At 42.5% G+C, this 27,376-nt stretch overlaps 1 protein-coding gene across 1 annotated transcript in view; it reads right to left on the reverse strand.

The window, feature by feature from the left end:
- OTUD7A (OTU deubiquitinase 7A) overlaps positions 1 to 26,349 on the reverse strand; it is a 64,820-nt gene extending 38,471 nt beyond the window's left edge. The window contains exons 1-3 of the mRNA XM_055002833.1: positions 26,269 to 26,349; positions 13,017 to 13,171; positions 753 to 941 (exon numbers count right to left, since the gene is read on the reverse strand). Coding sequence (XP_054858808.1) covers positions 753 to 941; positions 13,017 to 13,167 — 340 coding nt within the window. The 5' untranslated portion in view covers positions 13,168 to 13,171; positions 26,269 to 26,349. The remainder of the gene's footprint in view (positions 1 to 752; positions 942 to 13,016; positions 13,172 to 26,268) is intronic.
- Between the last annotated feature and the right edge of the window lie 1,027 nt (positions 26,350 to 27,376).

Here is a 27,376-nt window from a genome sequence, read left to right on the forward strand (position 1 = left end):
GGGGATTCAAACCTGGGTCTCCCCAATCCTTGGCCAACACTCTAACCACTACACCACAGTGGTTCCCACTCCAGGCATTTCGGGCGGAGGGGGTTGAGTACACGTCCTGTGATGCTGCAAGGGGTAATCAGCCCAAGCAGAAACAATAACGGAGTTGGTCTCCGAGGGGTAGCTGTGTTCGTCTTTAGTAACAGAACAAAATCCAAGTCCAGACCAACCCAATTTTCCACAGTACAAGCCTTTGTGAGTCAAAGCTCACCGTCAGATATCCATACTTGATAAAGTGAGTTTTGACTCGCAAAAGCCTCTCTCCTGAAAAAACTGTGTTGGTCTTCAAGGTGTTCCTGGACTCAAATTTTGTTTTACTGACATTACTTTGGAAGTGAACCAAAGGTGAAGGCGCTGGATATTTTATTTTTATTCTTTATTTCTACTTTGGTGTACTGTTTTCAAAGACAGCATATGCTGCTTTGAAGGTCATATACAGTGGATAAGAATGGTAAACAAACAAAATCTCTTAAGGAAATAATGAAACTACATAAAAAGGCAACGTCAACACACGTATAACTGAGGAGGGCGTTAGTACCATCTGAATGGAGGGAACTCTCTTCTTCAAAGGGCCGCAGTGGACCGGCCAGCCAGCATATTGCGGCAATCCTTCTCTCAAAGGTTTGACTCTAATTCTTGCTGCTTACAAAATGGCCTCTCTCCGCTGCTTTCTTATCAACACTCTGCAGTTGGAAGCATTTTACCTTGAGCAAGATCATCCTGTCTTTGAAGAGACGGCCGTTCATGCTTGTTCACTGGCTGAGGAGGCTCTCTTTCCTGCAGCTGCTGCTTGGGGTACTTCCCTTCATTGAACACTTGGGGAAGGTTCGCCGTATGAACCTGTCTCAGTTGTTCATAGTCACTCAGAGCAGCAGATAAATCCCAGTTTTTGCCTACAAAGAGACAGAATAAGAACGGTGTTAACTTCCATGTGCTTACTGATGGACTGCCCTGACCAGGATAGCCCAGGAGAGCCTGATCTTGTCACATCTCAGAAGCTAAGCAGGGTCAGCTTGGTTAGCAATTGGATGGGAGACCTTCAATGACGGCCAGGGTTGCAGAGGCAGGCAATGGCAAACCACCTCTGATAGTCTCTTGCAACCAGACGCCACCATAAGCCAGCACTCTCCACCACACTGACGGACAGTTGAGTATGGAAGCCACAAATGGTAACTGTTCTGGATTAATGAATCTAGGGTAAGAGGACTGTACGTTGCATGTGCACATTGCACATCAAATAGTACTTGGCTTTAGAGGCTCAGTCAACAGTCTTCCCTTCATTCCTTCACTGTGATGAAGTATAAGGGCTGTGATTCAAAACAGCATCACGCTAGATGGCCCCACAGTTATTATAAAAATAGAGAAGGGCAGGCTGCTCAAAAGGGACAAACATTGGTCAATAGACTGGTCAAAATACTGATTTAAATTTTGGTAAAGAATCACTCCTGCCTTTAGTTTCAGGTGGGTAGCCATGCTGCTCTGTGGTTGAAGAGCAAGATCCACGTCCAACAGCATCTCAAAGACCAACTAGATCCCCAGAGTATGAGCATTTGAGAGATGAATCTGACGAGGGGAACTCTAACTCTCAAAAACACATACACTGGAAATCTAGTTGGTTTTAAGGTGCTATTGGACCCAGATCTTGCTCTACTTCTGCCTTTATTATTGGTGGAGAGAGCCCTCAAGTCACAGTTGATTTATGGTGACCCCTGGTGGGGTTTTTATGGCAAGAGACTAACAGAGGTGGCCTGCCATTGCCTGCCTCTGCAACCCTGGCCTTCGTTGGAGGTCTCCCATCCACTACTAACCAAGGCTGACCCTGCTTAGCTTCTGAGATCTGACAAGATCAGGTTCATCTGGGCTATCCAGGTCAGGGTTGCCTTTGTTATTAGAGGACATAAATTTTCATGATGTGTGTGTGTGGGGGGGGGGGAGATATTAGGTTACCATCTACACAAAGGAAACATGGCAGTTCATTGCTTTCACAAAATATTGAAATATAATGAGACAATCTGTGAAAGGTGACCCAACCTTAATTATGTAGACAGTTTTAAGGGGAAATATACCCTTCACCACATACATAAGCAAAACAGGACCAAAAGATATTGTGTATTTAACTACAACTTCATGCATCATCTTAAGGAAAATTATACTGTTTTGTGGACATTAAACTCTAGTTCTCGAGTGAAAATAGTTTCAGTTATACATTAAAGTTAAGCTTTACCCATACAAACACATCAACCCTTTCTTGTTTTGTTCTTCAATGTACCGCTAACAAAAATGCAATAAGTTAATTGCAACATTATCTTTTCTTCATTGTTCAGATCTCAATTGGATCTCTTTTCTCCAAAATATTTTGACCAAATCTGTTTTTAACATATACTGCCCACGCCACCATGAAAACAGAATATAACTAAAAGGCTTTCGGCACTTTAATTAGCAAATGCACTACTTTCCACATGGTACACAACGTACAAGCTCAATCAATCCAAAGGGTTTTATTTTCTAATCCAATTAAAGAATATTTCTAAAATAAGATGCTACATTTTATACACTAGAAGCCTGTTTAGGAGGAAGAAGAACAAAGCCAACTATAAATGGCATCAGGGGCCTTCACTATTTTAAGGGATTTCCAACCCAACAATCTTGCAAGACACAATACCAAACTACCTCCTAACCATTAAGTTATACCATCAGATCCAGGCATCTATCACATCTATGCCACACGAATACCACGTTTTGTGGGGAAAATTCATAAAACGGTATGCAAAGTATTGCAACGTGGCGCCACCTCTTGGCAGTCAACACAGGAAGAGCTCAAGAGCTCCGTGTTATTTCCAGGCAAAAGAACTCAAGCAAGACTGTTATTTCATGGGCCAGTAATACTGACCTTAGGAGTTACACGGGATAAGCTACCTCTGCCAGAAAAAGCATCCAGAGAAATGGCATATGAGTAATTCTTGGTTCCCCCCAACGGATGATGATTATTAGTTTTCATCAAATAAGAATGCCTCCAATTTTCTTCCACCGAACCAGGGCATCGCTCACGCCAGAAGGAGGAAAGCACTTAACAGTCTTTCAAAGGACGGTCAGAAATTGCCAGATTCTCTCAACACCACATGCTCCTGAGAACTCGGTCTTCACAAACAGCCTGCCAGTCAGGCAATCCACAAGGCCCGCTGACATGCTGACATTTCTTTTAAATGGCACCCTGTAAAAAGCCAGCTACCATCAATCAGTTAGATAGCTTCTTCAAGTCACCAATATTTAAATGTTACTTTCATTTAGTTTTGGAACCATCTTACTTTAGAGGCCACCATGCAACTCCAGGTTTGGGTGTTTTTTTTTAAAAAAAAAAACTATACTTACACACACACACACTTATCAATTTTACAATTAATTTAAGCCCCACCTTTTCTGCTGTCATCAGGGTTATTAAGGCAACTAACAGATTAAAAACATATACAACAAGCATACATCTTCAAAAACATTAAAACCAAACACAACACACATATTAGAACAATTGAAACCGAGCTAAAACATACATACAAAGACAAAAAAGGCAACAATTAAACATAAGGAAGAAAGGAGGGATTACTGAGGAAATGCCAAATGAAACAAAAATGTCTTCGCCCGCCAGCAAAAGATGGCAACAGAAGGGGACGGGAGAGTCTCCCTGGAGAAAGAGTTCCAAAGTTATTTTCCACAGGTGTGGCACAAACATGTCTTGAGAAGATATTATGCCTTTTGCTCACATCATGCAACAACCATCTTTCTTTTCCTGCCTCTGCCTAGCCCTATTTGGTTTATAATTATCCGACATAATAAAACCTATTCGCATAAGGCAGTTGTGGGCGCTGTTCTGTGGATTTGTTTTTCTATGATGCCAATTAATTTTTTTTTAAATCACACATTTATTTCCAAAGTACCTGACAGCTGAAATTTAATGCACAGTTTCAAACACCGCGTACGTCGATGATGATGGGTAAAGAAAGAAGGGCTATGATAGGAAGCGTGATTTCATGGCTTACTTCTTTAATCTCAGTAGACGTATGGATCATTGAGTCTCTGACAGCAGGGGAAATTGGGGTGTATAATGCGCAGAATGTGACTGGAACCCACAGGAATGGTTTATTCATTTGATTCACACCTACAGGATGAGCCTCATGTGCCCTTAGATATTTAAAGGTAAAGGCAAAGGTAAAAGGAGTCCCCCGTGCATGCACTGAGCCATTACTGACCCATAGGGGGACGTCGCATCACGACGTTTTCTTGGCAGACTTTTTATGGAGTGGTTTGTCATTGCCTTCCCCAGTTATCTACACTTTACCCCCAGGAAACTGGGTACTCATTTTACCGACCTCGGAAGGATGGAAGCCTGAGTCAACCTTGAGCCGGCTACCTGAACCCGGCTTCCGCCAGGATCGAACTCAGGTCGTGAGCAGAGCTTGGACTGCAGTACTGCCGCTTACCACACTGCGCCAAAATATTTTTTTTTCTCTTTGCCCTCACAGATATTCATTTAAGGAACCACTTGGCAAATCTCTCAAGCACAGAATTTAGTGTAAGATCTTCAAAATATTCATTTCTCTATGAACTAAAACACCACTTCACATTAAGACACTACATATTTGGACGTCTTATAGCTACATTAATACCTTCTTCCCCCAAATATGCAAATATTCAGATATTCAAAATACAGCACCCAAGTTTTTTAACTTCCATTTTTCAAGAGTAGATAAGACCTCTGTGTTATCCAGCTGGCTGGCAAGCTCCAATAACTAGTACCAATTCTGTTCACAGTAGTCATTGACTGAACATAGGAACCGTGCTTGTTAACTGGGTACTGGCTAGAGTGTGTGCACAGATGGATTGCACCAATATCAACTACTGCTAAATCAGCTCGGACTGTATTCACTTTGCCACTTGCATAAGCTACGAGGGTACCAAATTGCACCCACCTTGATTAAGCAATATACTGAGCTGGAGGTGGGTGAAAATTATTCTGAGTGGGAGGTGGCTGTAGAGTTCTAATGCAGATGGCTTAACACAAAAAAGAACATGTGTGTCATTCACTGACTTTGACAATTGTGCTCTTTTTGCTATTTAAAAATATTTGTTTTTTTAAAATAATGCAATATCACAGTGATGTTATAAATAGGCTTGTTAGAATGAGGCTACTTCACAAGATCCAAAATGGTTTATACCAGCATCCAAGTCTTAACACCACAAATTGCCTTTGACCCCATACAGATTCATTTATATAGGCTCACCACTAGAGTTAATTCAGATTGTATTTGGGCTGTGTAAACACTCCAATGTATCATATATCTCCTGCGGATCCTGGACCTCAAAGTGCAGATCAAAAAACCTATGTACTGAGGACTAGCTATGGACTAGGGGTGGGGGGAGATGCTTTTAGAAACCTTGGATAGCCCCCAAGGTTTGCACAAAAATCCCCCCAAAAAAACTTGATAGGAATTTTTAACACTTAAAAAAGTTAATATACTGGAGGAAAACTGAGATATCACAACGCTACATTGTGAAATCGCAACCACCATTTTGAGAATTGGTTAGCAAGTCTATAAACAGTCAAAAACAGCAAGACTGGCTCAAAGGCCCTGCTGCTGGGCACGACAGGAGGAAGTCAGTAGAAGGGATGGCAGGGGGGGCGGAGAGCACAGCTAGCAGATTACAAGAAGGTTCCTCTTTTAAAAACTATTTATTTAATTTATATCCTGCCTTTCCGTCTGTATCAGGCCCACAAGGCAGCCCAGATACTTGTGGCATAAGCATCTAAGACTTTAATATAAGGCAAGACCAGGCGAAGGTCTCAGCCTCTCTGCTCTGTTTGTTGGCCCTTCGGCGTAACTGGTTTGCACGTGTGTAAAACAGGTTCTTGGATTAGATGGTCCTCTTGTCTGGTCTAGCAGGGCTCATTTTCTTAAGACAACATTAAAACATTTCAACAATTGAACCAATAAAATAGCATCGGGAAGGGGTGTGTGTGTGTGTGTGTGTGGAATCAACAAATCAGCCTTAACAAAGCCAATCAAAAACCTCAATTTGCTGAAAGGCTTTTTGAAAGAAAGAGTCTTTAGTCCTTCTAGAAGACCAGTAGAGGAGAAGCCATAGCAAATATCTCTAGGAAGCAGTTCTAAAGAGCTGGCATCGCTACTCAGAAAGACAAGGCAGGCTCAAATATTGACCTGATTCCATGGAGGGGGGGGAGAACGTGCTCTCTGACCCACGCGGGCCCTTGCTCACTATCATGGGGTAGGACATTTTTGAAAGATTTGAATGGTTTCTTGTGTTCATTCTTTTGATTCCTCATATCATCCTCTACACATCCATTAGCCTCCTTATCTCTTCATTATACTTGTATAGCCTTCTTTGTTTCTTTTGATCTACTCCTTATCCATTCGCTCACGTTTAGTTGCTATCTGCGGTGCCAGTCTACTTCCATACAGCTATTTTATTTTCCATCTCAGCTTATTTCTGTAATAATGCGTCTTCCCACTTTTAGATAATTATAGGAGATTAACTGCTTCCTGGCACGGTCAAATCTCCTTTTGGCACTCTCGTTTCTGCTTTTACTATTATTATGGGGGAGGTGGATTCTGGCTATGAAACTTTTCTTTCTTGGAGGTTTGGACGCTGTAGACAGGCATAGGCAGTCATCTCTGGAAAGCAAAAGTGTCCTATCACTTTAAAAACTTACATTTTCGGCCCTCCCCACACAATTAATTCCATCAATTCAATAATTAAAATTACGAGTCAAATGGGAGGGACACAAAATAGAATTCCTTCCTTGTAGTCCAGGAAGAACGCTTCTGAAAGGGGGCTGGTCTCCTCCCTCACAGTTCGGTCACAACACTTACCTATGCATTCTGGCGTGTCTGCTAACAAGCAGCTTTTTCCACTGACAACAGTGAAGTCAGCATCACGGATGGGTATAATGCCACAGAGGAGGCAAAGAATTGCTGAAGGGGACAAAATCTTTTCCGTTATATACCAGGGAAAAGGCAGAAAGAGCAAGCAAAACAAAAATCCAAATCAAGAACAATATACCTCGTTTTTATACATAGCGATGGGCAGTGTGTGAGGCAGCCAGCAACTGGCTATCAGTCCAGGAGGGGCAAAATGGGGAGGTGGGACCCAAGAGAGCCTAAGTATCTTCTGTACTATACAGCTACAAAGGGATGTTGCCCATAAAGGCCTGGGTGGGATGAAGCAACCTCTCCTTCCCTCCCTCCTCATAAAGCTGTTCTTTCTGCTGCCTTCGAAGCCTGATTTTCAAGCACCGATGGAGAATTCTCGAATGGGCAGAGTTGGAAAGTAGGTAATGAAGGGAATTTTAATCTGGAACAGTCCATCAAAGCAACATTCCAAGATTCAAAATTTCCCCCCTATTATCACTGAACAGGAATATAACTGTGCCTGTTTGCTCACGAATAGTTAGCCAGATCTAGTGGCCAGGGTTGCTTTTCATCTCTGAAGAAGCTCTCTGGGCAAGCCATCTCTCCTCAAAATTCATCCTCATATATTATGTATGAAGGAATCTCACCAAAAGAAACCTAATAGGATCTGAAAAAATAAAAGTGAAGTAACTGTAGCTCACCCTAAAGCAAGAAAGCCATCTCAACAAATACAACTAAAGAACAGCAATGCCACCAGAATTAGAAGTCTGCTCGCAGAGCCCATCGGATATTTCTTAAACTCTTACTGACTCACACAAGGAGCTAACTTTAGTCATAGCATGGTTGGATGGGGGGGGAGGAAACAAGCATTGTTTAAACATAGCTTCGAAGAAAAAAACTGGATCGACTTTAAAGCTTAGGTTTCCTACTTTGGAGTGGATGTTCATTTCATGCCTGTCATATAACAACTCAAGAGATCGGTCAAGCTTTCTTCCTGTAGTCAAAATGGAGTAATTGTAAATCTTGCAGGTTATCTGGCATACATTCTTCATTAACTGGATGGAGAACAGATTCTTGAATTGAGTGTGTAAACCTGAAACGAAAAGCACTACTACTACTAAACTCAGGGAAGGGAGATGGGGAAAAGATTGCACTCAAATGGCAAGAACTATAATTAAACTTGGTCAGCCTCCATAAAGCTCTGAATTAGTAACATGGGAATAACAGCAGGCCTGCTTCTTGACAATGCACACCTGGGCCACATACAGACATTTCTATCCTTCCTAAGTGTCAAGCCCTGAAATGCCATTCTAGAAACAGCATCACAAACCTCTGTTGCTACTGGCTCCCATTAAAGCTCTGCCTAAGAACTGGCTACCCAATGGAAAAGCCTTTACTAGGACCCTCTACACTTGTCACTAAATAAAATAAAGGTAACTACCAGTTACAACAAAATGGGTTTTTTCCCATTTGCAGCTTTCACTGCACTGATTGAGAGTCCAACTTATTTATGGTGACACTGCCACATATCTCAGCAACCATGACCTTTCCTACCAGTGCCATACTCTGAAATGTCTAGAGAAACCATGGAAAGTAGCACCTAGATATAGCGTCAGGCCTGGAAAATATGCCAACAGCAAGGTTTTAAGCACCAGGGATTTTCCTAGTCCTCCTGAGCATTTTACTTAATACTTTAACACAGGAATGAGTCTTGTGGTCTACAACAGCGTGACCTTGATATAATAATTGTTCTCATCAAAACATGCATGACAGATTAGTTCTGAAAGCATAGATAACGTTGCTACCTCATATCGTATTAAGGAATGCACCAGAGTGACATGATTTCTACTGTGACACTTTTTTCAGAATTGCCTCCCTTCCATCACTAAAATATCATCTCTCTCTCTTTTAATCCTACATGTTGTGTTTCTTGATTTTTAAAATTTTTTTACAATCCCATTAACATTATAGCACAGGTAATAACCTCCGAAAATATTTCTATGCTAATTTAATCACCATCAACCATCACAAATGCGCTCTGTTGGTAGCCATCTCCCACACGAAATTTACAAAACTGCATTATATACTAGATATTCTTCTGTGATCTCTGCTGACTGAGATTAAAAGGTCTGAACATTGGGGACATAGGAATCTCCACATTGAAGGCAAAGTATTTAAAACGACTAAGGTATCAGACAGAGAGAGAGAGAGCTGGTTACCCCCAACACCTTTGAAATGTTGCCAAAACTTTTAAATGAATTATGATGAGCACTAAGATTATGTGCCTCAACTCACCCTCTCTCACTCCTGTATTTTCTTCCACTGCATTTTTTAAATTAAAAAATGGAATGTAGAGGGATATTGATAAACAGAAGCAAAGATGCTTATATGTAGAGATGGGCAGAAACCGAAATACGAATCGTGAGGAACCCGACCGGTTCGTGAACCCGTGGTTTGTCAGAGCCCATTTCTGATGAACTACCACGAATTTTAGGCTGATTCATTTGGTTCGTTTTTTGGTTCATCACTGCAGACAGCCTGGTGCTGATCACTCAGTTTCCTAGGCAACAGGGGATGGACTTCCTGCAGACCTTCTGCTAACCCAGAAGTGACCTTCTGCTGACCCAGAAGTGATGATCTCCTGACCTGGATGTGACGTTTTCACAAACCAAACAAACCGGTTCACGACCCGGGGGGGGTAGGTTCGTGAAAGTTCAATCGTGATTCGTGACTCGCGACGAACCACGAACCACATGGTTCGGTTTTTTTCTGGTTCATGCTCATCTTTACTTAAAAGAACTTTCATACTCTGGTCCGTGCAGTGTCCTCAGCGGTACAAAAAAGAACAGGCAGTGATCAAGAACGGTGGCAAGATGGCATTGGTCCAGGGAAGCTGGAGTTGGACACAAGCTGTTTCTCTTCCAAGCTTGAAGGGCCCACTGTCCGGTCAGACATGAATGCTCTACTTGTACACTGAGATCTAATCATGTTCCTGCTAGAATGTTGAATATTGGCGCATGTTCGTCTCTGTCATGCAGAAGTCTCCGACTTTTCTATATAGCACAGTGTCCTTCCTATGTTCACACTTAAGTATGCAAAACTGGCAAAATGGATAACTCATTTATTCATAGCACATGCAATGCAGCAAGTCCTGACTCTGTGACACTGGGAGATCTCTGTCTTTTGGTGCTACACCTCTGAAGATGCCAGCCACAGCTACTGGCAAAACGTCAGGAACTACAATGCCAAGAACACGGCAATACAGCCCGGAAAACCCACAATAACCACCTGACCGCATTCCTTCGAACAGTCACTGTTAAACTTGTTCAGAATTGGGATTCGTTATTTCACCTATCATTAGATTCATTGTAAAACCCCAAACTGCCCTCACCTGCTGGTTCTCTTATTTACTTATACTGCAGGACTCAGAGTAGTTATCAACATTAGATAGCAGAGATCACAGTCCCGAGCCAGTCTTACTGAGTTCCAACTCTCCCAGCTTTCCAATTTCGTTTCTTAATCAGTCAAGAACGTTAGGTTAAGAGTTCCCTGCAGACTTTTTAAAAGCATTCCTTAATTTATTATCTTGCTGGAGAACATCACAGGAATTAATCACTGTTAATTTGGATCACACAACAGACATGAACTTTATAAAAGAAAATATCAAAATGTTGTACATATGGCTAAACATACTTGCCTTGAAGATGACTCAATAAGATGGGTTATTGCTGGTCTAAAAACCTTCAGTAGCCATGAAATAAAAAAAAAACTCGGCCCTGCCAATTTGTGAATTGAGAGTCTCCAGGTACATAGTATGTCTTGGTCCTCCATCCAGCATAGGTTTGGCTAACTGAAAACTGAAGATGATGGTTGGAGCTCTAACTTTTATAAGAAACATTTATCTGGAAACCAACTCTGGGGTCTGGACAGGTGAAACAATAGGGGAACCTAGATCACATTGCTCTTTGCGACCTACTATATGAGGCTATCTGAACAAGAGTTAGAAATTTAAGACAAGAAATCTCTTGGCACCTCGAGGACTAGCACACTACAGAAAGTAATTGTTCTTTATTGATTTGTGTATTCATCTTAATTTGCCAATTTGTCAGCAGTTAGGAGTTGCACACATCTGCTTTGACTGGCCAGTTTACTCTTCTGATCAAATCTCATTTTCATCCATGCCCTGTAGTATTAACACACCTGAATCTTGGAACGCTGGGCCTTGTGGCCTCCCATCTGTATTAATGACTCCTACTGTTATAACCCCTCTCTGAGTGTCGATGAGTGTATGCATGTCACTCACAACAGCTGCATTAGTCTTCAAGGCGCCTCCAAGTCTTTAAGGTGCCTCCACACACTGTTATTTCATGAATTAGTCACCACAACCAAAGTTTGCTCCAAAAAAATGCTCTATCACTTCATACAGAATTCTGGGAGAAGTATGTCTGAACATATGTGATGAGATATATTTGGAAGTCCAGTAACACCTTAAAAGACCAACAAGGTTTCCCAAGAGTATAAGCTTTTGAGAGTCAAGCTCCCTTTGTCAAATACCAGGTCTTAATGACCACTTAATGTTGGTCTTTTACGTGTTACTGGGCTCAAATCTTGATGTTCTACTGCAGACCAAAATGGCTACCCAACTGAGGCATATTTGGGAGAGTGTATACATGCCTGGATACATCAGAACACAGTCATTAAAAGCAGAAGGTAATCTACATGCCATCTGGCAACTTAGAGTCAGTAATATTCATGTTACCTTAACTAAGAAGTTATACATAATCTAGTCTAACACCAGGTATTATAAACCTTCCATTGCTGGAAAGCAGTTCCCACAAACGCATTTTCATGGCATGATATTGCTTAGAAAGTTACCAGGAATTAGAAGAAAATATTGTCTTGCATGTGGCAAGAGAGTTGCAGGACATATGAAAACCGGAAGACATTTTTACTTCCGCACTCCCATTTTAGTACATTAAAAAATCTCCACTGGATCATATTTCCTGTGCTGGGGTAAACAGTACTCAAGAGTTCCATTTTTACCAATAGTTTACTATGTCAAAGGTAACCTAACTTAAGATACATACATAACACAATCACAACAACGTTGATGCATCTTTCCATTTTGTTATTATTTATCAAACATTTGTGGCTGCCTAATTCTGCCCCCCCCCAACAAACCTAGTAAGCAATTTCAAAATGAGTCATAATCGCATTTTCCCCCATGCAAAGTTCTATGACTCACTGAAGAAATTACATGTACCATGCAGTCATAAACACAAAAGTTTACACGCAGGACTGGCAAAAGACATCTTGCTGAATAAGATGTAAAATCTACTTCCTCCTACTTAATAGTGGGTCATGACATACTAAGAAGTTCTCCTCAAACGCCTCACTGCAATAAACAAGGACAATCAGACACTCTTTGTGAGACACACTCATGAAATTCTCTAACGAAACTCTCACTGAAACACAAGGCCATACCAAACATCCCACAATACTCTCAAAGAAGAGAGAGGCGGAAAAATCCAAACCAAATCCAGGAAAATATCCTTCTTGACCCCAATGGTTCATAACTTGAGGCACCAGAATCAAAACCAAAAGTTATGCTTCATAAATGTGTCCAATACAAGAAAAAATACATGACGAATTATACCAGAGTGAACACTATTTGAAAGAAACTGATTTTATTGCAAAATGGTTACCATTCATTGAATTCATTTCCAATACAAATCACTCTCCACCTAAGCATTTACTTTTTGTTACTCAGATTTGAAGCAACGACTATCAAATAATTGAAAAAAAATGCTAGTTGTCTTTGTTTTAACTATATTGGCATGACGTTTATTATCTAATTTCCTTATTCCTGTATAAAAACTAAAGCATTTCACAAATTTCAAAAAAAATAAAAATAAAAATAAAAATAAATAAATGTGTCCAAAGCATGCCAACCTCTTTTTTAAACATCCTGTACCGCGGGGGCTCAATAGTGTAACAAAGAGCATTTTCAGAGATAGGAGGAAAGCGTTTTCACGTGTGTGAGCTTACCTTCCAGCAAGTCCCTTGCCAGACCCGGTTCTGCCCCTGTGGACCGAACAAAGTCTGACAGGACCGCATCCATATCAAGAGTCATGTGATCATCTAGAAGTGCTGCCAGAGGTGCAGCAGCGGCAGGATTTAACAGCAGGCTACAAGACATCCATCTATTAAAAGAAAAAAAATAAATTATTAAAAGATGCTAGAAATCTATTTCCTAAGCATGGGATATAGAAAAATAAAAGAGAATATAAAGCTATGATAAGATGGAAATGGGCAAATATTAACGACGAGGTAGACTGCATGATGTATTTAGTTTGGGAAGGTAAATGTGAAAACATACAGTAGCTGGAATAGTGTATGTATTCTTTATTTTAATATTGCTTAACTCTGAATAAGATATGTTTTGAGTACTCGGTATTTTAATAACTCTTGTAGTGCAAAATCCTACCCCTCCTTTGACCCTGTATCTCCCCCTCTTCTTTTTGTACCCCTTTTATTTTAAAGATATTTAAACTATCCTTGGACAGTTACTACAGCTACTCTATTGTTAGTTGGAGAGCCCCAATTTCACCAGAACCAAACCTGTCCTGTTTTCGTTCCATACCTTTCGCCCCATTTATCGATTCTTCCTGACTACGTTTCCATAATCAGGCAGCTTCCATAGGACTAGCCCCATTGATTTAAACAAGAGACTTCAAGACAGAAGGAAGATTGATTATACAGTCAAAGGCAAACAACTGCCGCAATCAGTGCTTTATTCATAGCTTTGTATGCTCTGAGTCAAAGAAAGTCAAATGCTGCAAGTGTATTATTAAGTAATGGCACGAAAAATGTGCAATATTTCATACCACTCTTGTTCTTTTTCCAAGATACAGGATTTTCAAAACCGGGACTTGTTTTGTGTGCACAAGGCGCATTGAAATCCTTGCCCTAAAACTCAGAAGTTCTGCCTTGAAATTCCCTTCTCCATTTCTGTGGCTTTACCAATTATCACTCGTATGTTTCCTTACCTTTGCCACAGCCGCAGCGTCGAGAGACTTGCTTTTAAAAAACAAAACACAGAGTTGATACTATGGAGTTTGCCAGGGACACGATCCTGTACTTGCATAGCAACTCCGTAGTTCTATCTAATGACACACACAGTGTTTGCTAACAGCTGCTTATTTAAAGAGGCCCACCAACACACAAGAGCGAGTATTATTTTACGTAATTTTTGTATTTTAAATATCTACCGCTTGTACAATTACTGGCGCACAGGCAAATAGAACGACTGCGAGCCAGGAATTCCCCTGACTGAATCTCGCCTTGGCCATAAAGTTCACTAAGTGAATTAACAAAGCCTCCGTCAGCACTACCTTGGCTTGCAACAAGCCTTACAGAATTAATGCAAGAATTAGAAAAATCGTTCATGTGAATAGTTTTGAACTATCAAAGCATGGCATAAATATATTATTATTGTTTATTATTATTGTTTTATTATTAAAGTATGTTTCATCAGAGAGGCCACGATCAGCGACTTCCTGTACAGCCGTAGCCTAATGAAGATAGCCATGATGACGGCTGCAAGGAGAACGCTGGAAAGAATTCCCAAAGCAATCTCTCAGAGGCTGTTCATATTCAAGGAATGAGCAGGCTGTCCACGCCAACTGCTTACTGTACAAGATGACCATCTTGAGGGCCTGATCCTGTTTACGGCGACCTTCTATTGCAGCTGCCTTCCCCTACTGACATCATAATCAAGTTCAGAAGCAGAACAATACATCATGGCTTGTCAAAACCTGACAAACACATCCAGTGATGAAGAGCAAGAGTGAAACCAAAACTTTTTCCCAAGATCACTTTCCTGAAGGTCAGGTGTCTACGGCAACATCTTCACTTGATGACTCAACACCTCATTTGCAGGGAGGCAAGGGGGCGGAGAACACTTTCTTTTAACAAGAACTACGGTGGCTTCTTAGTGACATGATTCCCCCCCTTTGAAATTATGTGGTCAGAATCACATTCTCAAAATGTTAACATCTTTTATTGCTTAGTTATTAAGTCTGAGTAACTCCATTATAGCTCCAGAGGAGTTAAACGTGTTAGTCTGTAGTAGCAAAATTGAAAAGAGTCCAGTAGCACCTTTAAGACTAACCAACTTTACTGTAGCATAAGCTTTCCAGAATCACAGTTCTCTTCATCAGAGAACGAAGATACATCTGACGAAGAGAACTGTGATTCTCAAAAGCTTATGCTACAGTAAAGTTGGTTAGTCTTAAAGGTGCTACTGGACTCTTTTCCATTATAGCTGTACAACATGTTAGCATATACAACGCCTCAAAGAACAAAGTAGTCTGTGAACAGCACTTATCTACCTATGGGTGCCAAATGACTTTCCGACTGCCTCATAACTGAAGCTCTCGACATTCACAACCATAAAATTATCCGTTAATATAAAAAAGAAACTCAGTAACCGCATTAGACCATTAGCGATTATGAAATATCCAGTAATTCAAGCAAATGATCATGAAAATAACAACAAACAACTAGCAGAGCAAGATTCAAGGCCATTAGCACCTTAAAAACCAATCAGATTCCCAGGGTATGAGCTTTCGAGAATCAAAGCTCCCACAAAAGCTTATCGCCTGGAAATCTAGGTGGTCTTTAATGAGCTACTGGATCTTGTTCTTCTACTACATATCAACGTGGCTACCCACCTGAAACTGTCCCCTTCTAGTAAGCCCCCTCCAAGAGTACTGAATGATCTCTGTGCAGACCAAAACATGCTGGCTTATTCCCCACATAAACAGAGGTTTTTACATTGTGAGTCTTTGTACATCTCCCAGATGGTGGTCCTAAGCCATGTGGTTGGTGCCTCCACTTATTACGGCCAGGGAAGACCGGCTATAGGGAGGCAGTTTTTAGTGGCTTCCCCACGACGACACAGATTGTGGGAACAATAGCCAAGTCCCATAGATTTTCTGAGAAGGCAAAGGAAACACAAACTTTTGATAATTAACAGATTGCCTCCAAAGCAGGAAAATAATGTCCACAGCATGAGAAAGACTCTTTTAAATGAAATACAGAAATACACGTTAAGCAAGCATAAGAACCCTATATGCACTAAAATGCACAGGACATATTAATCACAAGCATTATACAGTATTTAAAGGGACCAGTTAATCACATTCTGTGCATAGAATTCCTTCTGAAGAGGTAGGAAGTTGTGTTTTCTGGGTACAATGATCTGGTTGTTCTCAATTTAAGTGATGCAATAAGTGTTCAGCAACTTACTGCCAGCTGTCTATACCATCCAGTTGCTGAGAAAAGCAACAATCACACCAGTTTATGATAGTGACTCATTGGCATAGGGACTGGTGTGTAGGTAGCTAATGGAACTAACTGTCATAGCTGAGGAAATGCAAATACACTCTTGTTTCCATGAAGACAACGGAACATATTTATACAAACTGGAAGGTAACAACTACCTTTCTTTCTTTTCCCACAGATCTCTCTCTCATAGACACACATTATTACCTGCAGGGCTCATTTCGAACCTGCAGTTCCCCAAAGAGGTCACATGTCAGGTGGCCCCGCCCACCTGACTCTCATCCATTTTGGGCCCGTTTCAGCCTGGATTGGGGCCAAAACAGCCCAGATTGGGCCTCTGACGGATCACTCTCCCACTCAGCAGCAGCCCGATCCTGACCATTTTGGGTCCCTTTTCGGCCATTTTCAGTCTCTTTTTGCCATTTTGGGCCCAATTTCAGCCCTGAATGGCCAGGATTGGGTCCAAAACAGCCAGGATAGGTGATGTCAGGGGGTGTGGCATATGCAAATCAGTTGTGCTAATGACACACTTCCGGTGATGTCAAGGGGCATCATGTATGCTAATGGGGTATGCTAATGAGTTTTTAAAAAGTAATTAACTCCCCTCATATACCAATGAAAACTTATTCTGCCTGTAAAAATTACCAGTATCACTAATTAGTATCTAACAACTGCTATGCTCAGAAATGCTCTTCTCCAGTCTGCTTTTCCTTGCTGTATCTCTGACTACAGTCATAGATCCAGAGGAGTTAGCCGTGTTAGTCTGTAGTAGCAAAATAGAAAAGAGTCCAGTAGCACTTTTAAGACTAACCAACTTTACTGTAGCATAAGCTTTCGAGAATCACAGCGCTCTTCGTCAGATGCATGGAGGGTAAGAAGAAACTGGTCAGATATATAGGTGGAGAGGGGAGGGCGGAGTAGATGCAATCAGGGGCTTCTGATAATGGGATCAGTTTGCTTCTGATAATCAGTTTGCTGGAGCGGCGTGGAGGGCAATCTCAACTCCCCTCTGTCTGGAGATCAGGGGGCGGGGCCACCAGCCATGTGACCATTTTCAAGAGGTGCTGGAACTCCGTTCCACCACGTTCCCGCTGAAAAAAAACCTTGGTCGTGCCACTGATTGTGTGTATGAAGTGAACTCCAAGTACCTTGACACACGATCACTCAGCACACTGGTGCTAGCCCAGCATCTTCAGGCATGTGGTGAAATTATGGGCATATAGCGGCAGAGGGGGGCGCTCCACAGAGGACTTGACTGAAGAAGTAAAGTGATACAGACTGCGAGTATAGGAGCCTGAATATAAATTCAGTGGTGTTTCTAAGCATGGAAGGCAGGGGGAAAGGAATGCGCAACCTAGCAAGGTTAGAAGGGACACAATTTCACAAGGGCTAAGTGATGTGACCTCACTGCAGGAGTATAGGAGTAGACTGCAAGTGATTCATTCAGTGGAAAATGTGTTTAAAAAGAAGAATTCAAATAGGGAAAGAAAAGGGAAGGCAGCCGTGAGTCACTCTGAAATCAAACGCGAAACCTAGAGCATTTGTTCCAACTGGATGAACTTAGCACCTCCCACACCATCTATGAGTACACTGCTTTGCCACCAGTGGTAATTCTAACCATTAGTGTTTTTGCTCTCAATGTAGCATTCTTCAACTTAATGTACAATGAGCCTCTTAACATACAAGAAGTAGACATGAAGTTAAATAGCAACTGGGCAGCTGATGTTGGCTTCGTGCTAGATTTCGCAAGACTGAGACCTTCCACATTTTTTCTCCATACCTGAGATACCCTCACTGCTCCAGGCCCAAGGTCAATGTGGCTGTTTAGTTATGTGATCATAATGAGCACATCCAAAATACGCTTACAAAAATACCAGGCTGCTGAAAACCAAAAAAAAAAAAAATCCATCAATCACTGAGTGTCAGATGGAATTAGAACATAAATTGGATTTATTTTTCCTGTAGGGCGGAAATAAAGCATATTGAACTTCCCTCAACACACCTAGCTAACTTTAGAACTTACATCAATACATCCTGAGCTTTTTAAATAGGTCGACATAAAGATAATTTGTAAGTGCTATTTTATTGGAATTACAGAAAACAGTGATGATCGCATTTTGCTAAACCTCTCTTCAGTCCATAGACGGAGTTTTAAAAGAACAGCCAAATAACTGTTATACTTAAAACTGACAAACAAAAAATTATCTACTAGGAAAACATAAACAGTGCATGAAAAACTTCCATTCTGTGCTCAGAAAAAAATCTACAAAGCTTTATGTAAACATCCATCTTTTCCAATTTCTGTACTTTATTCTGAAAGATATTTCAAGCTCTGCTGGTTTTAATGCCCCCCCTTCTCTTCCCTGTACCCTGGGAATGCCAACTTGGTAGGAAGGGAGAGTAAGTGATTTCCAGTTTCGGGAAGGAATGAGAAGCTATTTAGCAAATGTCTTAGTTCTAGGGACAGAAACTCCACCCTCAACATTAAGAGCATACAGTCTTTCGCAAACCACCACCATGTGTATTTTAACACATACCTCTGGACTCATGTCTCTGTAAACTAACTTTCAATTTGGCAACTAATTATTTTGAATAGTTTGGCCCACTTGGCAAACTTCACGTGGGCAGGCCATGCATTCAGAGAGATGCGGGACCATCTCTCCCCATATATTCCCCAGAGGACACTCCGATCAGGAGACAAAAAGCTGTTGGTGGTCCCTGGCCCCAAGGAGGCCCGCCTAGCCTTGACCAGAGCCAGGGCCTTCTCAGTCCTGGCTCCCACCTGGTGGAACGCTCTGTCTACTGAGACCAGGGCCCAGCAAGACCTACTATCTTTTCGCCGGGCCTGTAAGACAGAGCTGTTCCGCCAAGCACATGGCTGAGGTCTGGGACTCCGCCGGCCTGAAAAACAAGGGCTGTATAAAATCTAACCCTCCCTATGAAGGCTGTCCACCACCCAGTTTTAGTTTGTAAGGCTGACTGTATAACTAGAAATATGTTTTTATTTTAATGATGTTTTTAAACGTTTTATGGGAAATGGAATTTTATTGTGTTTTAATGGGTTGTGATCCGCCCTGAGCCCACTCGTGGGGAGGGCGGAATAGAAATGTGAAATAAATAAATAAATAAATAAAAACTGGATATCCATTCAAAGGGTCACACCCATGGTACATGGTAACACCTATGGCTGGCTGGACAACACTCTCCTGGCACAATTCTTGCTCTCTTTTTAAAAGCTACAATATTTCTTGTAGTATTGTTCTCTGACTTCTAAACAGATCTTCCTGACAGATTCCGCATTGATGTTCTGAACTTAGTTAGCAAGGAACAAATAAGTTGCTAATGTTTTACAAAAAAAAAAGAAGAAGCTATTTCTTAGCTAGTATGAAAGGTTACCCAATACAAAAGGGAATGGAGAAACACCATACCCGGAAAAGGCATTCAAAATAGGTTTTCCAGCCTTACTTTAAAAGGAACATTTGAAACGGTAACCATAAATATAAACAGACCACTTTGGGAAACAGCCTGAAAAGGCAGTGGGAACGCAAGTGCGCTTGATGTGCTCAAAAGAAAATCTACTCTTCAAAATATTTTGAAGCTCTTGAATTCTGATTAACGCTGCTGATTGCTCTTCCCAGGTTTGAGAACATGGGGTCTAAACAGAAACTATTCTTCCTCTCCCGGGGAAACAGCCACTCTTTGTCTGGATTTATGTGATTCTGTGATTTGTAGCCACCAACTGTAAAAAGACCTCCAGCTGCGCGCGGCTCCCCATGCTAAGAAAGATTTTTGCGCAGACATATCACAATTGGTAGGAAGTGGCAGAAACAGAACGTTATCCCGCTTAGCACCAGAAAAAGTGAGGGGGGGGGAACCCTTTATAAAAGCAATTTATGATTCTCAGTGTATCGTCTGATTATTTTCTTTAAACAAAATAAAGACTATGTAATTCTTCCCAAGGGACAGATCTTAGCGTGCGTAGTTAAATTAAAAATTGTGTGTGAATGTTTTTAATTGTTATATATTGCAGCATCGCTCAAAGCTTTCGACTTCTAATGTCGGTATTAATCTCTTGATACAATTAAAGCGGCTTTTGTCTATAAACATAGCAACCCTCCCTACTTGCTACTGTGTCCTCCACGTGGAGCAGCAGCTAATTCCCGGGATTTCAACACACAGGCATCATGTAGGTATGCACAAACCTCTGCTAAAGGCATGTCATATTTTACACATGACATTATCCAGTATATGCTGGATCACAGATGTACAGCTAAAACCAACATGTTTGAAGAATCTCCAAGATAAAGCGTTTTCTACTTTTTAACCCTTTCCATTTCAGACAACGTAGTAAGAGGATGGATTCGGACAGACAGAAGAGGTCAGATTCCCTTCTGCATGCATGTGTACAAAACAATTAAAAGGTCTGTGGCACTTTATGATTGACTCACAGGGGGAAAATATTTCATAGAACAGCCTACGGTTCACCATGTACATGAAGCGGGATGAGTTATCTAAGGGAGCAAAAGCATCATGAACGGAACATAAAAACAGCCCTGCTGGACTCAACCAAAGGTCCGTCTAATACAGCATCCTGTCTCACACAATAGAAAGGAATGCAGTAGCACCTTTAAGACTAACCAACTTTACTGTAGCATAAGCTTTCAAGAACCGCAGCTCTCTTCGTCAGATGTCTCACACAGTGGCCAATTCTAAAAGGCCAACAACGAAGCACAGGGGCTGAGGCCTTCCCCAGATATTGCCACCTAGCCCTCGTATTCAGAGGATATGTACACATCCTCACAGGTGCTGAACTAATCAAAAATGAGATCCCTAAGCTGCAGTACTGCAGCCCAAGCTCTGCTCACGACCTGAGTTCGATCCTGGCGGAAGCCGGGGTCAAGTAACCGGCTCAAGGTTGACTCAGCCTTCCATCCTTCCAAGGTCGGTAAAATGAGTACCCAGTTTCCTGGGGGTAAAGTGTAGATGACTGGGGAAGGGAATGGCAAACCACCCCGTAACAAAAAGTCTGCCAAGAAAACATCATGATGTGATGTCCCCCCATGGGTCTGTAATGACTCGGTGTTTGCACAGGGGACTACCTTTACCTTTAAGCAACTGCTATGGCATAATATACAGCTACGACTTGTAAGAATTACTTTTTGTGCTGAAAAGCTCTCGCTCAAACAAACCCTGAAACAGAATCCACTGTTGTGGGTGAACATGGCTGGCTCAATCCATTTCACCAGCACTGTCACTCAGCTGGAGGTAAACGCACTGTAGCCACTGCACACATTTCTGAAACCCTATACAGAGAGGCCCAACAGCAGGACAGGAGTAAACATCTAGCAGTCGTGAAGCAGGAGGAGAGATTCAGCTGCCTGGGCAGAAGGTTCCCGAATTCCAGCCTGAGCAATTCAAGGATGCGAGCAAGCCGGCTGCTCAGAAGCAAGCGTCCACATCTTAAGCTTTTAAAGTCCAGTCTAGAAGAGAATCATCCAAGCAGACCATACGGGAGCATGCTTGAGAGCTATTCACAAAGCATGTCCTCCCTAACTCACCTTATTTGCTACCGTAGGCAAAGCCACCCTGCTACTTCTTCGGTCTGGGATGGCAAGAATGGGCCAGCGGTCACATGACAGGTTGAAGGATGAAGTAGGGTAGAAAAACGTTTGACAAAAGAAATAAAGGCAGAATAAAGCCAGTTGGAAAGGAAAAGGCAAATTGTGCCGACATCTCAATCGAACACATCGCAGGAGGAGCTCCGTCCGCTATCTCAGAAAACACCACTTGTACAACGACTTTCAGATCACCCACATACTGGCAGGAGCCATACAGGGGGGCAGTAGCTTTTCAACCAGCCTGCCAACAACAGGAATCTTTCCCTTCTTCTGGGAAAATCTGAAGAATTAGACGCTGTTGATAAGAAATCTCGCCTCATCACTCATTAAGCCCCTGCCTGGAGTATCTGATGCTGTCAAGGGTCAGAGAAACGTCAGAATGGCTCAGCTGGTCTCTGGCCTTCCTCTGCTAAAATATCGTTCTGGCTGTCGCTGAACGTCTATGGAATTACTAAAGTTGACTACAAACCTCAAGCCACTCTACTGAATTCGGCAATTCTCAGCACACCAAAATTACCTCGTCTCAGGGAAAACGTGCAGGGACTTCAAGAGCTGGGCCCATACTAAACTCCCACTCATCTATAAATAGCCTTTATACCTTAGAGTGAGCTCAGAGAGGCGTGGGAGACTTCTGAACATCTGAGAAGCATGCTCACTTTCCAAGCCGCCACCCCCCACCCCTAACCCACTGCTAACCTTTCACTTGGTGCGTGATCGGTAGCTGCTCTGGGGGTGGGGGCAGGTTACACTGGGACAGCTCCAGAGGCTAATTCAGCGGGGTAGCCTGGGGTGCAATTCAGCAACCCTTTTCCCCTAGATGTTACATCATAAGCTGGGACAGAAGGTTTATTTCAACGCCTTGTCCAGGCCAGTCTGGCTAGGAGGCCTTCCCTCACCCAGCTTCTGCATACTTCCTTCGCTCCCATCTGCCTCCTTCCCATTCTCAGCTGCTACTGCCTTTCCTTTGTGGGCTTTCCAGGTCCAGGAGTCTGTCCTCAAGCCTCTTCCCTCCCCTTCAGGTCCCTTCTTCTCTTCCCCGCTATCAGTCTTGCTCTCAGTGTTATTTCCCTGGTCATATTCCACCCACCACACCCAGTCACCTGCTTTTTAAAAGAGCCTGCCTCACCCTCTAGTCAGCTGGCAGGCCAATCCAGGAGGTGCTCTGGATCTCCTTGCTCAGGGGACCTACACCTGCCTCTCTCTCTCTCATCCAAGGGCACCCTTCCTTTCATGGGTGCTACTTGTGCAGCGCCCGCTGCTGTACTACCCTCCCATTCGGTTCTCCCTGCAGCAAGTGGCAAAGGTCTCGCTCTCCCCGCTGGGGACCCTGCAGAGAGGGTGTGACTGGGATCCCCACGTCGAGAGGCCAGTACTGTGGGACACCTCCAGCTCAGGCCTCACGGCAAACACAGAAAGCGCCTGACATGCAGGTGCGCGCTTGCAGTCCAAACAGACCAGGCATGCAGTCCCAGATTATTTCAGCGCACCAAGATAGAAGGTGCAGCCAGTTACTCTAGGCACTGATCCGCTCCTTTCCTCAGCGGATACTTTGCGAGTCCCCGCTTGTGGTCTCCTGCCTCAGTCCCACCGTCTTGTTCTGCCCTGCACCTACAGGGGACCTGACGGGGGAAGGTTTCAGGGTTCGAAGGAAGAAGAGTGCAAAATTCCAGGAGGGAGAAATCTCCTTCTACCGCTTCTGGCAGCAGTGGGCACGGATCACCTTTCAGAACCGGTTCTTCCCCACAGGAGTCTCATGCCCTCCAAGTGAAGAGAGAAACAGGAGGTGGCTTGAAGGCACTGGCAAGTATCAGAGGACAGAGCAGAATGCAGGGCGCTTCCCTTGAAGCACCCAGCACCCAGGGTGTGCAGTCCAATGTGTTCCACTTCCCATATACATTCTTAGTTGCCGTAGCAACCAGAGACGACACTAAATGGATAATAAAGTGGAGTCGGCGACTTGGCTGGACTTAAGGAAGGAAGGGGATGAAATGGCAAATAAAGAGATTTGTTAACCCGTGAAGATTTCTAGTTGACATTATAAGACTCAAACAAGCTTGGGATTGTACTTTGGGAAGTGAAGTCTGGTCTAGACAGGTCCACTTACCTTCACTCTGATTATAGACAGAAAGTTATAAACCTTTTTTAGCATTCAACTGGGAATGTATCCAAAATCCAGAACTACAGAAATAATTTCCCATACTCTAATGGTATGTCAATAAGAGGATTTTGGGTTCCTTACGGACAAAATTCTGGGAGAAATGAAAGAACTCCAAAGGACATTAAACTCTTATGAAAGAACAGCCATGTTGGAAGCATTTTTATCCTAGACTTTCTCCAACAAGCTCAGGATCGCATGGCTTCCCCCAAGGGCTCTGATGATTACAAATGCAAATTACACAGGAAGGATAAATGAAATGGTGTTCAGTTGCAAGAGGCCCAGGAAACTCACATAGACATTTCCCTTTCCATTTACAGAATAAAGTTCAAAGACCCAACCCATCTAGAAGTTCTCTTACACAGGTCTCGCTCAAAGGAATGGCTGAGCAACCATTTATAACAGAGGACGTCGTTCCCTCCAGTAGCAAAGTGGGTGGTCCTATGTTGACGTAAGGCAGCAAAACAGAAACTAGAATGGGCACATAAACAGAAGACTCCGCCTCCCAGGTACACTGGAAATCTGTGGTTTCAAAAACAGGAACGACCTCGAAAGCAAGAAGAGCCGTGGCAGCACACACACGTTATCATGCTGCTGCGGACCACTAGTAGCAACCTCAGGGTAGAGGCTAAGGGTTATTCAGCAGAAGGCTGCTAGGTTTTTATTTTATTTACATTATTTATAGTCCACCTTTCTCACCGAAATGCAAGATGGATTATACAGTGCGAGTCGATATGATCAACGGCTCAGGCATTCCATTACAAAGCAATAGGGTGCGGATCGTGGAAACTGGATACAAACAGAAATCAAATACAGGGCGGAAGCCATGCCGAAACGGAGCTGAAACAAAGCATAAGCAATTAGACATGGCATCTTAAATGGTACAGCCGTTGAACTGAGTTAAACTGAGAAAGCAAGAGGGAGAAGCAAGAGAGGGAAGCTTTGGGAAGGGAGGCAAAAGAAAGAGACTTTATTTTTTTCCCTTCCCAGCCTCCTGAGACACTGCTGCTCCCATTAAGTATCACGATGAAGCACTCAAATTTTGTGTTAGAGGCACTGTAAAGGTGGAGGGGATAAGACGAAAAACGAATGCTTTTTTCTTTCCTAGACTCCCAAGAACTCCCCTCCCTGTATTGTGCAGCAACAAAAAACATGTATTTGAGGCTGGCAGCCAGCTCTGAACCTTCCTGTGTTAATATGCCCTGAAGGAAGGTTGAGGGCAGCCAAGCCTAACCTTGAGCACTATATACTTCTATACTAGTGCTAAAGCACCTCTTTGGGGCTCAAGACAGACCCAAAAACAAACGCTACTGCTCTTGCGCTACGGGACACACAAGTCAGGGGCTGACAGGCAAATCTGAACCCATGAGACCATTGTCCTGACAACCTAACACTTTCTTTCTTTCTTTCTTTCTTTCTTTCTTTCTTTCTTTCTTTCTTTCTTTCTTTCTTTCTTTCTTTCTTTAATGCCATTTATGGTACACCTTTCTCACTGAGACTCAAGGCAGATTACACAGCGTGAGATTAGTACGGCCAGTTTCAAGGTCAATTTCATAATGCCATAGGGTAAATAAACACAAGTTTTAAAAGATGTAACATTAGAAAGAATCAAATACAGAGTTAAAGAAATGTTGAAATAGAACATAAGCAATTCTAGGGCTGACATAGGAGCACATATTTAAAGCAACAGATAGTACATAAGGCAACACAGAGGTAAAGTCTATGGTCCCTAACTCATTAACGAAGCGTCTAAGGCCCCCTCCCTACAATACAAAAGCCTTTTTGAATAATTAGGTTTTACACTGTTTGTGGAAAGCTAGGAAAGTGGGGGCTCTCCTGACCTCCTCAGGCAGGCTGTTCCACAGGGGAGGGGCCACCACAGAGAAAGCCTGTGTACGGGCTGCTGTTGATTTCGCTTTACTGGTTATTGCTATAAATTTCAAGCACAGTTCACAGAAACAAGACCCAAGACATTTTGTCACAAGTTTTAGGGATATGACTGTAGTGTCTGGCATACCCATCTTCTGTTCTATGAAGAATTTCCCCAATATTTTCATTTAAGAACATATGGCACCTGTCTCAACTTGCTAACATTCATGCACCTGTTTAAGGCTGTGTGCTCTTGAAGCCAAGAATAACTCATTATTTATGCTTTCTTTGAGTGGTGCATTTTACTTACTTTCAGTAGACTTTAAGTAACAGTTCCTTGCAGCATGTGTCAAGTGGACTTTATGCCACTAGTTTTCGCAGAAGACAACAGTTCATTTTTATCACAGTAGAGCGTGTGAAAAAGCTGTGACCCCTGAGAAATCTGTAAGGAAATAAAACAGCTGTTAATTCATCATAAACATCATCTAGAGTATCTCCACCCTAGTCGGGCTACTCAATGGGTATACTGTATTAACGAGAAGCAGCACCTGAGGTGCAGCTACGCATAGGAGTAATGAACTCTGTACATTTTCTGTATCTTTGCTTCTCTAGTCACCCAAAACGGAAATAGATGCAAGTTTCATGGTTTGCAGCTGGGATTTAGTTCACAGACAATTACCAAGGGAGGCAACTGCCCAGAAGAGCAACTAGACAGAGGAAAAGGAAGCATGAAAAAGCAAAGGGATAAAGAATCCAAATTTCAGCCACAGACTCCTTAACACTTAGGACAGGTAGTTTTAATTGCATTAATCAAGGTAGTGCTTGCCTGGAGCCCAATGACTAGGAAACAGATGACGGAGGCAGTTTTCCATCTGTTCTGGCTTTGTCACAGGCTTCGTACACCCAAAGACTTTTTACTATGTCTTTTTTATTACTACTTTACAATGCAGACCTGCTCTGAAGCTAACAGCAGCAATGAGAGAAAAGGACTTCCCTGTTCCATCTTCATGGAAAGACGGACATTAACAACGTGTAAGCCTGCAGAAAGCAGTGAGGGAAGTAAGAGGTCAAGGAACAATTAGATAAAAGTCAGGAGCAAAAAGATGCAGAGGCTTTAATGCTTTGTGCCCCATCTATCCACTGTAGCAAAGACACAGTAGTTTAATGACTAGAAGCTCTCATTTGCTATGAAATACAGCAACAAGACACTTGCACAATACATACATCAAAATAATGGCTGAAAATCCTTCCCTTGCATTGCTCCCACGTGCCAGCTTCTCTGGGAGTCAATGCTAATTTCATTATTGCTTCACTTTGCAAAGGTAATTAAAACGAGCAATAGGATTAGCCCTTCACTTTTAAAACCATGTATCCAATTTCTTTGAGAGAAAAATAAAAGGGCAACACAGCCATAGGAG

This window comes from Eublepharis macularius, chromosome 18 (genome assembly GCF_028583425.1).
Source record: "Eublepharis macularius isolate TG4126 chromosome 18, MPM_Emac_v1.0, whole genome shotgun sequence".
In the NCBI taxonomy this organism is placed as follows: Eukaryota; Metazoa; Chordata; class Lepidosauria; order Squamata; family Eublepharidae; genus Eublepharis; species Eublepharis macularius.